The sequence below is a fragment of the Tursiops truncatus genome, chromosome 14 (assembly GCF_011762595.2).
Source record: "Tursiops truncatus isolate mTurTru1 chromosome 14, mTurTru1.mat.Y, whole genome shotgun sequence".
NCBI lineage: Eukaryota > Metazoa > Chordata > Mammalia > Artiodactyla > Delphinidae > Tursiops > Tursiops truncatus.
The window spans coordinates 87,450,752-87,464,613 of NC_047047.1; the positions used below are offsets into that span (position 1 = coordinate 87,450,752).

Consider the following 13,862-nt stretch of genomic DNA (forward strand, 5'->3'; position numbering starts at 1 on the left):
ATGGCGTCCCGCCCTGTCACCTAGCAACAAGATGATGGGGAGGAAACACCAGCCTCTCTGGGGCTCCGTGGTGTCACCTTCGGAAGGACAGTAGGTGACACCTCCTTCTCACAGGGCCCCTGTGGGCATGAAATGAGGACTGACAGCCGCAGGCCACGAGACTGGCCACCGGGGCTGTTATTCTGTGTTCACTCGATGGGGTGTGTGCAGTGACCACCACTTTTGCTTCTCTCCTGCATTTGCTGCGGCTATTAAAACACCATCATCTTCTCATTAGGATCTAATATATCATCACATTTCTGTAGTTACAAGTCAAAAGTGAATGTTGATATTTATTTCTGTAATCAAAAAGGAAACACCTATTAATGCCGTAAGAAACTGTGGCCTTTGGTGATTTGAAACCCACGAGGGTGGACTCTTAGACCACGTCTTCTCTGACCTGGTAAACCTAGAGCAGTTTCTGCTTTGAAGAAGTGTCTCTTCTTTCTGTATTTGTATGCTTGTATTTTATTTATTTATTTTTTTTAGTCAGTTTTCTATTTGCTGGCCTACGGCCTATTTTAATGGCTAGAAAGAACAGTAGTAACACAATCAGGTTTAGGACTAGACACTGAAAGAATTAAAAGGTGCGTCAGACATATTTTTTAGAGACAAAATACTAAACGAAGCCAGTGCTTGTATTTATAAAGTTATAATCCACAGAGTTCTGACCACAGCAAATTCCGGTCGTGAAGATGGAGACAAAATACCATACACGGCTCCATTTTTTGAAAGAAATGCTTTTGGTTTTCTAATTGTAGCTACTGAGCCTAAATTGTTTATAACAATCTGATTCAAAGGAGATAAAATTCAGACCTACGACGTTTTACAGCACTCACACAGGAATCCAAAAATGCATGTAATTACAGTAAAAACAAGGTTCTTGTTTGATGAGGAAACACTAGGGAGACCCTGAGCCACTGAACCGCCTGCGCTTCTGGGCACAGGTTCCTCCCCTCGGAGGGGCGGGCCGGGTCTCCTCCAAGTTCCACCCAGGTGCGGCCATCCTATGAGCCCCTCCCAAAGGCAGACCCCTGGGCCGGCCCCCACCGGCAGGTGCCTTTCCCTCCTGTTACCGCACAGCTTTGCCAGAGAAGAGGCTCGAGATAGAAAACCAACAAAAGGACACTGAGACACCTTGGCCTTCTCCTTAAACCTCTGTCTGAGTAGCCGTGTTCTTTTATTTAGAATGTGGGCCTGAACTTTAAAATAACTTCCTGGTAAAATGCCTTTTCTCATCACAAGTGCAGTCTCCCTGTTTCCTGGATCACCGATCACAGGAAGAACTCCTCCACTGACTCCTGAATCTCTTTGGGTTGGCAATTGAGTTCGTGGACTGTCGGTTCTATGTTGTTAATGCCTGGCTGGCCCAGAACACTCTGGCCTGTTTCCCGCAGCCAACTTCCACACGCGGGCCATTTCATTCTGAGCCGCAGGAAAGGCACAGCTAGAGGGGTAAACTGCCTGAAAGCACAAGACCGGAGAGGGGTTCCAGAAGCTCGCGGTGAATGACTTGAATTCTGGAGGCCGCAGCTTAGACGCTTCTTGCTGACAGGCTGCCTGGTGGATCCCTTCCATCCGCCCACATCATTAAGGCTGGACTTTATCTCACATGCGTTTTGGAAGAGTTAAATACCAATAACTTGAAAACGTCCATTAACCTGCCAGGATTTTCAGCCTCTCGTGCAGTCTCTCCAGACATCCCCAGTCTCCCTTCTGGGGGCCCGGCAGCCTCGGGGGGCATGGAAGCTGGTGACCAGGAGGGAGAGCTGAGCCTTGCTCCGCCGACGCTAACCCAGTGTCCCTTGTCCCCAGATCTCTCCTACAAGTACGCAAAGTCCTCCACGTCTGCTGTGTGGGCCCGGCCTCCCCGGAGACCTGCCACCAGGCGTGCAGGGCTCGTTCACTGTGCGGGTCTTTATGCGGCACAGAATTCTCGTGGTTCCAGTGAGGGCTCAGGCCTGGCTCGGGCCGCCAGCGTCACCCAGCCAGTAACAGCAAAGGCCCGGCCTGGACCAGGAGGTGTAAGTTCCCCCGTGACTGTCACCCTGATGTGGCTACGCAGCAAGGGGCGGCCTGCAGGGTCCAGGTCTTCAGAAGGGAAAGGACCCCCCAGCTTGTTCACAGGCTCCCTCGCCTGTGTGGCCGGGAGGCCGTGTGAAGAAGCGTGTCCACCTTCCTTTAATCTCCTTGTAAAGCGATAAGGTCACCTGGCAAGGAGTGGAGACATGAACAGTGTATGATTGGAAAGCTGAGCCACGTCCCTGTTCTGTGTGACGCTGAGGGGAAACCACTTCCTCTTTGGGGCAAATGAGTGGAAGCTCATCCTGAGATTCTGAATTTGGAGAATTAATGAAAATCATGCACATGACAGTGTGGTAGAAGGTGGGGAGCTTCAGAAACTGTGGGCCCCGTCAGCATCAGCCTCCCGTGCAGCCTTCACGGTGGTTTAGATGTCGGGGTGCAGGGCATAGCCTCTCTGCCCTGACCCGCTCCTACTCCAAGCTCTTCACGTGATGGGAGAGAGCGAGGAGGAAACCAGGACAATGCCACCTCTTACCTGACTCGGCTTCTGCCTAGAATCAACTTGCAAAATGCTTCCAGCGGTTGCACGTGGTGCCTTGTTTTCAACCACAACATGTAGGTTCATCTGGTGGTGGGTTCTTGGTGGGTGCAGTGGCGCTGGTTCCCCCAAAACGCCAGTTTCGTGCAGAGGTGACGCAGCCTGGTTATCTAGAGGCCGCTTCTCTGATCAGCCCACGAATGTAAAGACAAAAGTGCATAAATTGAGAGGAGAATACAAGTCACACTTTCAAGGGCCCCTGAAGGCAGGGGTGCCTTTGAGTCTTGAGAGCTTAGCCCTGAGCTGTGTCGGGTGTGCATGTTGGGTGAACACTTCCCTGGGATTTCTGATGCGTTCGCTGGTTTTGTTTTCCTCCCTCTTGACGGTCTTTGAGAAAACGCGTATCCTTATTCTAAGGAGATTGATTCCTAGGAATTATCCAGAAGAGATACAATATTTGTTTGGTGCAATTAGTGGTGCTCTCTGACTTATACACGGCACATTTGACTTGCTGAGGTTTGGAGAGATGTGTTAGATTTCAAAACTGTGCTGGTTCTGTGTGTGGGTTGCAAGGACGCTGTTCTCTGTTATTGATGTGCCGATGTCCAAACCCGGTTCACCAACAAAAGCCTGTTCGAGGAGACAGCACAAAATCCATGAAGAAAACACTCGGGGTCCCTGAGCCAGCCCTGAGTCAGCCCTGAGTCAGCCCTGAGCCAGCCCTGAGCCAGCTCTGAGTCAGCCCTGAGCCAGCCCTGAGTCAGCCCTGAGTCAGCCCTGAGTCAGACCTGAGCCAGCCCTGAGCCAGCCCTGAGTCAGCTCTGAGTCAGCCCTGAGTCAGCCCTGAGCCAACCCTGAGTCAGCCCTGAGTCAGCCCTGAGCCAGACCTGAGTCAGACCTGAGCCAGCCCTGAGTCAGCCCTGAGCCAGCCCTGAGTCAGCCCTGAGCCAGCCCTGAGCCAGCCCTGAGTCAGCCCTGAGCCAGCCCTGAGCCAGCCCTGAGCCAGCCCTGAGTCAGCCCTGAGCCAGCCCTGAGCCAGCCCTGAGTCAGCCCTGAGCCAGCCCTGAGCCAGCCCTGAGCCAGCCCTGAGTCAGCTCTGAGCCAGCCCTGAGCCAGCCCTGAGCCAGCCCTGAGTCAGCCCTGAGCCAGCCCTGAGCCAGCCCTGAGCCAGCTCTGAGTCAGCTCTGAGTCAGCTCTGAGTCAGCTCTGAGCCAGCTGGCACCTTCTACGAATCAATACGCCTCATTTCCTCATTAATAAGCTTTAAAAGTTCTTCTTACTTTGGTTGATTTAATCATAGAAACAAAGAGTATATTTGAAAATTGCAGGCAGTTAACCAAATGCAAACTAAAGTAGGGGAGGGGTCCATCTGAGACTCCATTTAGTATTGTCTATATTTTGCAATATACGTGGTAGCGGTCACATAACGTAAGGGAGAGAGATCGTCCCAGCTATGCCTTTAGTGTTGAACGGAATACATTTCAGATGAAACATGGGGGTTTCCTGTCATTTTTAACTTGGCCTTTTTTTTACTGAGTTTTCCTAAATCTTTTTTGAGATTGGATATGACACTTGTTCACAGGTTGTTTCCGCCAGCTCACCACAGTTTTCCCGAGGCTGTGGGGTGGGTGCTGGGTAGTGTGTCACAGTGGCACCGAGTCATCAGAGTCCTGCTTTTCGTGGGCATCTGGTCACTGCGTACTTTCCCCACCCACCCTCTCCAACCTGCTGAGATACCTCAGCGCATCAGAGTTCCCTTCTAAGCTTTGGCTGGGGCATTCCTCTTGCTTCACAATGTATCTCGATAAGTTGTCACTAAGGTAGAAAATTCAAAACCACTCCCAGCCCCAACGTGTGTTCCTGATACTGACCGCCCAGAGTCAGTGTCGGCGCATCCCTGCAGGACCCTCCAGAACCAGAGCATCACCGTGAAAACAGTTTAAAAGCGATCGGTGTGCACATCTGCTTCCAAGTCGGCGACGAGTTCACGAACTCTTAGAAAGCCTAGTCATACGATGAGCATAATTATTATGCGTCTGGTTGGGCTGTCAATAAAGAAGGCCAATAAAAGAAGTGATGCTGAACATTTAGAAGTAATGGAAAAGTAATATTTTAAAATTATACTTATCCTATAGAGTGGTTGCTTTGAATATTAATTCAGGAAATTCGTCATTTGCAGCAGGTGTTTTAATGGCCTACCGTGCTGTGAGCGCACCGCGTTTTCTTTCTGCTGCCACTGTCCTTGGACCTGCAGGTGGGCCTCCGGGTCCTGTGACGTGACGGGCCGGGCGTAACACGTGCCCTGAGCTCGCCGTCCGCACTGTTGCAGCTACAAGTTCTAGCCACTTTTTCCTCTTCTTTTCTTCTTTGTCCTTTTTTTTTTTTTTTTCATTTTCTTTGCAGAAGGCCATCAGCTGAACTGTCACAGCGCTCGCATAATGCAGGACGCGGAGAAGGATGACAACAATAACGACGAGTACGACAACTACGATGAGCTGGTGGCCAAGTCCCTGCTGAACCTGGGCAAGATCGCCGAGGACGCGGCGTACCGGGCGCGGACCGAGTCAGAGATGAACAGCAACACGTCCCACAGCCTGGAGGACGACAGCGACAAGAACGAGACCCCCGGCCGGAAGGGCGAGCTCAGCCTGGACCTGGACAGCGACGTGGTCAGGGAGACGGTGGACTCGCTGAAGCTGCTGGCCCAGGGCCACGGCGCGGTGCTGGGGGACCACGCGGGCGAGCGCGGCTACGCAGATGCGCTGGCGCCGCCCGAGAGCAGGAGCCTGAACTACACGACGCTGGGCAAGGCCGCCAACAACGGGCTGGCGGAGAAGCTGGTGGAGGAGAGCGACGAGGAGGTGTGTCTGAGCAGCCTGGAGTGCCTGCGCAACCAGTGCTTCGACCTGGCGCGCAAGCTGAGCGAGGGCAGCCCCCAGGAGCGGCCTCCGCAGCCCGGTGCCGGCCCCCGCCCACACGGCCGCCAGGACGACGACTTCCCAGGAAGGACGCCCGACCGCAGCTACTCGGACATGATGAATCTGATGAGGCTGGAGGAGCAGCTGAGCCCCAGACCCAGAACTTTCTCCAGCTGCGTCAAGGAGGATGGGTACCGCGAGAGGGAGGACGACGCCACCTCTGTGAACTCGGACAGGTCGGAGGAGGTGTTCGACATGACCAAGGGCAACCTGACCCTCCTGGAGAAAGCCATTGCCCTGGAAACCGAGCGGGCCAAGGCCATGAGGGAGAAGATGGCGGTGGAGGCGGGAAGGAGGGACAGTCTGAGGTCCTACGAGGACCAGTCACCGCGACCGCTCCCCGGGGAGGAGAGGAAGTCTAAGTCCGGTGACAGCCATGTCAAAAAGCCATACTATGGTAAAGGTAATATTTCTACCTAACGTAAGTTGCCTCATGAAAGCGTGCGCTAGGGTAAAGCTGTCAGGGGTATTAGGGGCTACAATGCAGGGGGCGCATCCCACTCCATTACATCATGCACGCATGTTTCTTGGAGTTGATTCCAGAGTTATATTTTGTGATTACGTCTCTGAAGAGCAAATGAAATATCTGTCTGAGAAATACACAAAGCAGCTGGATAACATGACGTTTCAGTGGAAAACGCATGCCTTGGAAAGATAGGGTCAGAGCACAAGCCCATCACGTGAGGGAAAACATTAGGGTGAGCCTGTGTTCTTACAGATGACCTGCAATCCGTGTGGAGTGGCGGGGGTTTATGTGACAAAAAGTCCATCAGGGATGAAGCACGTATTGGGTAAATTGCATTGAATAGGTGGCATCGTGATTTATAAAATGATCATCAAATGTCAGTTATCGATGAAACCTCCCCCACAGAAAACACCCCTGACAGAAATTGAACAGTAACAGGATGACTGATAGCGTAAGACAAGGGCAGTGACGGCATGTTCATTACCTTAAGGTAGTGAGGATGGGAACCGTTTGCTACGCACGGCCTGGTGTGTCCCAGGCGCAGATCAGTCACCACCCCTTTAGTGTATTCACCCCCTCACTGTGCCATTCCATCATGGAAACAGTTATGGTGCTTGCTTTATTGGGAGACACTCGAAACCAGGCACTGTGATAGTTCCAACCAGGTTTCCACCTGTGAACTTTGTGGGCACGTGTTTGCATAGATCTGTAAATTCAACCACATGCATACGGAGCCCCTACACCTAATACGTATGTTTCCACCCTGAATGATTGACTTCATGCTTCCAGTAACAGCTGCATCCTCTTTCAATACGAGGTGGATGATAATTTGACCTCATGTAGGACCTTGTGAATATTTCAATTACGAGACTCTCAGAACTAAGTGAGAAGCACCTTCAAGGGTGAAATTGGTGATTCCCTAAATTCTTCCATATTAGTACCAAAATGTTTTTCTGTTTTGTATATTGTTCCATTTCTGATTAATATTGAGTTTCCTTAGAATGAGGTTCAAGAATCTGGTTTGAGAATCCGTTGCTACGGAAACATCAAAGGATCAGAACCTCCTTCTTCTGCGGTTACACAGGTGTGTATTCTCCTCTCCATGTGTGCACATGCCTCCAGGGGCACCTTGGGCTTCGCTCTAACCAAACCCCAGGTGGAGATGAACCTTAGCCAGAGGCCCGTCGGGTTCTGGATGTGGCCGGTGCGTGGGTGCTGGCCATCGTTTCAGTAAAGCAGGTGCAGGCCAGACTGAGGAAGGCTCATGTGTTAAAGGCCACGGAGTGAGGCATCAAGCTTGCTTTGGGTGTTGCCGAGACCAGGAGACGCAGCTTGTGTGTCTATAACTAGAGTGCAATCTCTTAGAAATCTTTAGCTGGATATTGGAGACTCACATAGGAACTAGACACTTTTAGGAAGAAATAGTGTCCTTTCTCATGGGCTGGCTCAGGTGGACAAATGTGGTAGCGTTCTGTTTGGGATTCTGAAGGGTGCATTTCAGGACTGAGTCTGGGCATGAGAAAGCAGCGCTTTACTTACTGAGGAAACATGCGGGCTCACGTGGACCCGACGCTGCCGTGCCTTCTTTGGTCTCTGTGGTTCCTTTCAACCCACCAGCTTGCTGTAGATTTTGACCCATTTTGTTTTGTTATTCTTGTTATTTTCTTTTATTCTGTTTTTGGCAAGAAGTGGAATTCAAATCACTTGCTTCCCCTGAATAAATGGGGACAGCATAGCAACAAACAGTAAAAGCCCCAAACCAGGATGTGCTTCTTTCCCCCGAAATGGGGGAAGGGTTGGGGATTTGGACTTTCCAGATGAGTCGGAAAGCACTGATTTCTGCCTCTCCCCAGTTTTTCCAGATCTTCCTCCTCTGATCAAAGTGAGTCACCATGTCTTATCAGTGTGGTCCACATCACTTCCAAATTTCTTTTGAAGACGTCCGTAGTTATATTCAAAACCAAATAAATAAAGCCAAGCAAGGACAGCAAAATGGGGCAAAGAGCTGAATGCCCTCCTTATTAAAAAAAAAAAAAAAAAAGCTATGTGCTCTCTTACCAACACAGGCACATAGCACATCACCAATCTATTGTCAGCTTCTCTGGTATTTTATTAAACGTGGAGAGAACACTCACACCAATTCTCATTCATACACAATCTTCTCAAACTGATTTAAATTATAAATGAGTAACCTTTCCAAAAGCTTGAGCTGAAACAAAAGAAGTTCATCACAGGGACTTCCCTGGCGGTCCAGTGGTTAAGAATCTGAGCTTCCAGTGCAGAGGGTGCAGGTTCAATCCCTGGTCAGGGAACAAAGATCCCACATGCTGCGTGGAGCGACCCAAAGATATTTAAAAAAAACAAGTTCATCACACAACGTCCTCTGTCTTTCTTCTCCTCAAGCAGCTGACGGAAAGGGAGGAAGGGCGCAGCCTAAACACAGCACACAGTTTTCTCTAGACATCGTTGCAGGGTTTTTGGTTGAATCATTGGCCTGTTTGCTTGCTTGGTTGTTTAACGTTTGTTCCAAGATTTGCTTTCAAGATGAACTGGGATTGCAAGAAGGGAGAAAGCAAGGGGGTTGGGGGTGTTGGTGAAGGCAGAGGAGACACGCCTCCACCAGGACGCAGGCATGGAGAGGAGAGTACACACTTGGTGTTTCCAAAACTGCAGTAGACGGAGCCACACGGCGTTTGCACAAATCTGCGCTTAACTTCAGAACACTTTCGAAATCGTGAAATAATATAATTTGTTAGGAAACTGTAAACATACTCGTGAAAAAGAGTCGCTTAATGGTCACTAGTAGAGCTTACGTTTATCCTTTAAAAGTCCTTTATATCTAGTCTGTGGTTTTAAATTATATCTCTAGTTTATGACCTTAACTAATATTTTCCTTGGAACTGTTACTGCGCACTTACTACTTTACATTTGCCTTCATTCAGTTGTACCGCTATTATTATGAAATTACTCAAAAGGCAATAAGATGCTGAGCTTTTCGGTTGCACGTGTAAGAGAAGCTCCAATAAGATATTTAGAAATGAAGTCACCACAGCATAGGTTTAGATTTGTCTTCAGAGATGATTATCTATAAATAATGGTGGGAAGCAGCCCATTGTTATATCTAGGACACTACCCTCAACGCCATCACCGGTTTAAGAGGTTCCAGGACCTTAAAGACACATTTCAGAGAATAGAATGTTAGCTAAAAATAAAAGGAGGGGTTTTTATATAAACATAAAAGTCTTTATATATGCCTGTGAGTCCTTTGTCTGTTTCAAGTTCACATGAATGACTTGAGAAAAAAGCCCATAAAAGTTCCAAAATTTTTAAACCAATCTTTTTTCTTGATATAAAATGAATTCTTCGCCAAAAGTAAAACATCTATTTTCCAGTGATCATGATTGGCCTGATTAATGAGATATCACTATAAAAATATTAAAGCCTTAAAGAAATTTTAACCATAGCATCCCTGGGCCAAACTCCTAGGAACTGCCATCTATCGATCATCTGTGCACCTGGTTTTGAAAACGGGCTCAAAACTAGTGTTGCACACACTCCTGGGACTATTTGGTCTGGGTTTGGGGAGTTATTTTCTGCACATTTATGAACTGTGGTCAGTTCTGGATGTAGAAATAATTTTGTTAGCAAGGCCATTGCATTTCTGGCATGTGCCATTCGAGTTTTGACCAGACGTCTGCTCTGCTCCTCCCCGACTGGCACTGCAGAGCCCACGGGCTGCCTAGAAGCATCGCCTCTTAGTTTTGTGCATGCATGCACAGCTGTCAGAGCCTGCCTCTGGTTCCAAGTACAGACGAGGAGATCAAAACAAATTATTGCTCCAGCAGCTTCTGAAACATTTTTGATTGCCCATCACCTCTGTCAGGTGGGACTTCCACCATTTCGGTCATTTGCTTGCAGTGCCTTCTGAGAGTTCAGCTGGTCTTGAGAAAAGCGCTGAATTGGCGTGCTAAGGACAGTGTTGCAGGAGAAGTGTCAGCACAGGTAAAACTGTGCGACTAGTGGCACATGCAATCAGAGCGCTCAGGAAGAAAGAAGCTCTGCTCAAGAGCTTAAATGGCATTACGTTTCCTGGTTGGATGTCACGAAGCAGTTGCTGAAGGATCACGGAAACATTTTGTTCTCTGAGAAGGTCACTGTCTCATCATTATTTATGTTGATTTCTTTGAGCAACGGCTTATCATGTAACACACGGGAAACAATTAATCAAGAGTTCAGGTAGGGAGAGCCTTTTTCTCTTTAGTGTCGAAAGTAAAATATGTTATGATTCATGATTACATCGTTTAAGGTTAAAAATTCACCCCAAACCAAAGAACTACCCACGGATGTCACAGTCTGTCCCCGACACCTGCTTTGTTTCTTTATTGATCGAGGTCTCTTCGGTTGTTAAATTTTCACATTTGTCTTCAGCTGGTAAAAAATTCATTCTATTGACACCTGTTGTCGCTTTTAGATCCCTCGAGAGCAGAAAAGAAAGAGAGCAAGTGCCCCACCCCCGGGTGCGATGGAACGGGCCACGTAACCGGGCTTTATCCACATCACCGCAGTCTGTCTGGATGCCCGCACAAAGATAGGGTCCCTCCAGAAAGTAAGTCCGTGTTTCACCAGCGCCCTGGAGCGCACACACCTGTGACTCGTTTCTGCATCCTCGCCTCTGTCATTTCCATCTCTGGTCAGTGCAACCTGACTTAGGTGTCCCCTCCTTGTCCGGGAGGGCAGCTCAGCCAGGACCAGGGCTCTACCCACCCCGCAGCCTCCAGCATTTCCTCGGCGTGGTCCCCGTAGACCTGCCCCAGGACCCAGGCTCACCATCCAGTGTTGCTTTCTGCAGCTCGGGCCCCGAGCAGCCGGCCGGGGCTCTGGTCCTTACTTCATTTCTAACTTGCTCTGTGACCCCCCAAGCCAGTCACTTCTCTCCTTTTCTCCTCACAAATTGTAGAACTGAATTTAGATAGCCTCTGAGCCATCCATGCAGCACTACACGGCTTTGAATCCCTGAGGCAAATGGCCTCGAGACGTCTCTTGCCCACAGTTATCTGAATTTCTCCACTTCCGCGAACCAGTACTTACGTGTTACTGCATTTTACTCGTAAAATCTATTTCATGTTGTCCCGACATTTCTACACAATAAGATCTTAAGTAAGAGGGTTTAACTTGGGTGGGTTCGGACCTTACACACCCGTTTTAATTAGTTAAGTTCTGAGAATATGCACTTGACCTATGGAGACAACTAAATTTCTTTCAGAACTGAAATGATGAGCCCTTTTTCTTGTTTATCTTTCTCTCGGCATATAAGGTATGCCAACTATTTAGGTAGAGTTAGGATGGATGGCTCAGAAGAAAGGCACATTTTCAGAAATGGCTCTGTGTCGGATCCTGACTTCAAGTCTAAGGCGGTAGGGATTTTCCTCATTCCGTGAGACACGGTTTCTATGGGGGGGATATGTCATAGCTCGGCTTGTTTGTGACAATGACCAGCTGAGTGGTGACGTTGCTTCCCCATCACAACGGTCAGCCTTGGAAGTACAGAGAAAAGCTCGTAGCTTAGAAAACAGCTTTAGCAGAGTGCTTTCAGGTGACGTATTTGTAGAAGCTACTGTGGCTCCAGGTTTGCAAGTGGCCCCTGGCCACAGTAAAGCCATGTTTCTCAGAACCACCTTGTGGGCAAAGGCGCAGCGTTGCGGCCACAGCGGATTGGAGAGGGGCCGCGCCCGTGTGTTACATGAGCAGGGGTAGCTCGCTTCACCCACAGCAGCTTCTGCCCCAGCACCCCCTGCGGCCGGGCACCCCGCTGGCTGGCACCCATCTAATCCCAATAAACCCTGCAGGGGGTATTGGCCCTGTTGTCAGATGAGGGACATGAAGGCCAGAGGGTCACCGCCTCTCCCGGGAAGCAGCACAGCACCCAGCGCCCTGAAGATGCTCAGAGCTTTCTGAGCTGGTCCGAGCAGAGAACTGAGCTCAGACCTAAACCCACCTCTGTCCCAACCCTGAGCTCCTCTGTCTCCACGGAGACCTGGGTTTGACGTTTCGAGTTCAGTCTTAACAAGCTGTGTGTCGCGGGGCGGGTGACGCGCTCTGTACTTCTTGTCCTCATCTACAAAGAGGGCGTCAGGGCCGAGCAGTAATGTTTGAAGAAGAGAGGGCTTCTTTGTGCGCTGTCTCTCTGAGACATCAAAGTAGAACATCAGCGCCTTCTCATCTGAGCAATCCTCCTGACTCCATATTTTCACAAGAAGCGTCTAAATGCAGTCAGACGAGGCCTGTGTCCTGACCAGCTGCACCCGAACCTGCTCACGCAGACCCGGTCAGATCACACCTCGCCTCACCTTTGCTCACGTGACGTGGGGACTCAGCTCTGACACCAGAGTTACAGACACCTCCCAGAGCACCCACAGAAAATCGCTTCTAAAGATTTACTCATACGCAATTTTTTATAGGACCATAAACATGTAAAAGAATTAAAGGACTCCATAGAAGATACGTCTCTCTTTTTCTACTTTTTATTTTTTAGCTTTTTCTGGGCTACTGTCCCCTACTCACATTTCCGTTCACTTGAATTCCACAAAGTAGCCTGCACCCAGTTTGAAACATACTGTGTTAGACACACAGAGGACACACCACAGATGAGACACAGCTCTGGCCTCCCCCCGGAACTCCCGACCCAGCCGAGGAGGGGGCGTGAGACAGTATGGCCACAGCGTAACTGAGCTCCAGCCCCTGCTGTGGGCATCAGGGACCGTGGTCTCCCGCAGACTTCACTGGGGCGACGCTTGTGCCGGTCCTGCGTGAGAGAGAAAACCCACGGCATTTTCTAAAAGCCGTCGTAACGGTCCACGCGGGAGACCAGGGCAGAAAGGAGGCAGTGGCAGAGGGACAGAGACAGGCTGGCAGGACAGGCCATGAGAAGGAGAAAGGGAGGGAGATTGAGAAGACGTCTAGGTGTCTCCCTGGTCCATGGCAAGGGCGATAAACCGGGCATCAAGCCAGGGCCACGTCCAATAGGGAAACGAACGCTTGGATTTTTCCGACTGAAGCTGGAAGTTGTGTGTGATTCCCGCAGGGTGCTGGAGGGCCGGCCTGGACACCTGGAGGAGGCCAGGCATACAGGTGGCCGTGTCTGTCCTCCGCAGTGTTAGTAGAAACGGGATGAAACTGCCTGGAGGGGAGACCTCGACGGAGGCTGAGCAGCAGCCCAGACTGGGGGAGGTGCAGAGGGCGGCGGGTTTGCTGGGAAAAGCTGACAGCTGACACCTGAGAGAGAGGCGTGAGCCGCAGAGGAAGCTGGAAGCGTGTAGGCACAGAGCAGCACAGATCCCGTCCCAGGGCCGGCCAGGGTGAGGACCGAGTGGGAGTCGGCAGGACAGGGCGGTCCACGCCGCAGGCGAGCACGGAAGCCGCGTGCCATCCCCGGGGGAATCTTAATAGTTGACGAGTTTAGCATAAAAGGAAAGGAACGATGTATGTTAATTTGAGGGGAGGGCTGTGTGGTGTGATAAGATGATAACGTGTCAGGAAAGGATGGGGAAGGAAGGGTCATTCCCTGAAGGAAGAGGGTGGGCAGGTCAGAGCGCAGACTGAGGAGGGGAGGGAGGGTCCCCCAGAGAGGAGACCCCAAGCCCGCTCCAGCCGGATCCCAGCACAGAGCGAGCCCCGGATCAGCTCTCCACAGATGGGGCATCGATCACCTGCACGGACGATGCAGCTGTGACCGCTGAAAAGATGAAACCAAAATGAACCTGGCCAGGGCTGAGGAGAGCAGGTGTAAGGGCCACATGGGGAGGAAATAGGAGGGAGG

At 50.4% G+C, this 13,862-nt stretch overlaps 1 protein-coding gene across 3 annotated transcripts in view; it reads left to right on the top strand.

The window, feature by feature from the left end:
* Nucleotides 1-13,862, top strand: part of MYT1L (myelin transcription factor 1 like) — a 135,186-nt gene that overhangs the window by 36,460 nt on the left and 84,864 nt on the right. For 2 of the 3 annotated variants that reach the window (XM_019942540.2, XM_019942541.2), the window contains exons 5-6: nt 5,006-5,977; nt 10,518-10,652. In XM_019942540.2, the coding sequence (XP_019798099.2) occupies nt 5,006-5,977; nt 10,518-10,652 (1,107 nt within the window). Of the gene's footprint in view, nt 1-5,005; nt 5,984-10,517; nt 10,653-13,862 lie in introns of all 3 variants that reach the window. The other variant, XM_019942539.2, reaches the window with a different exon arrangement.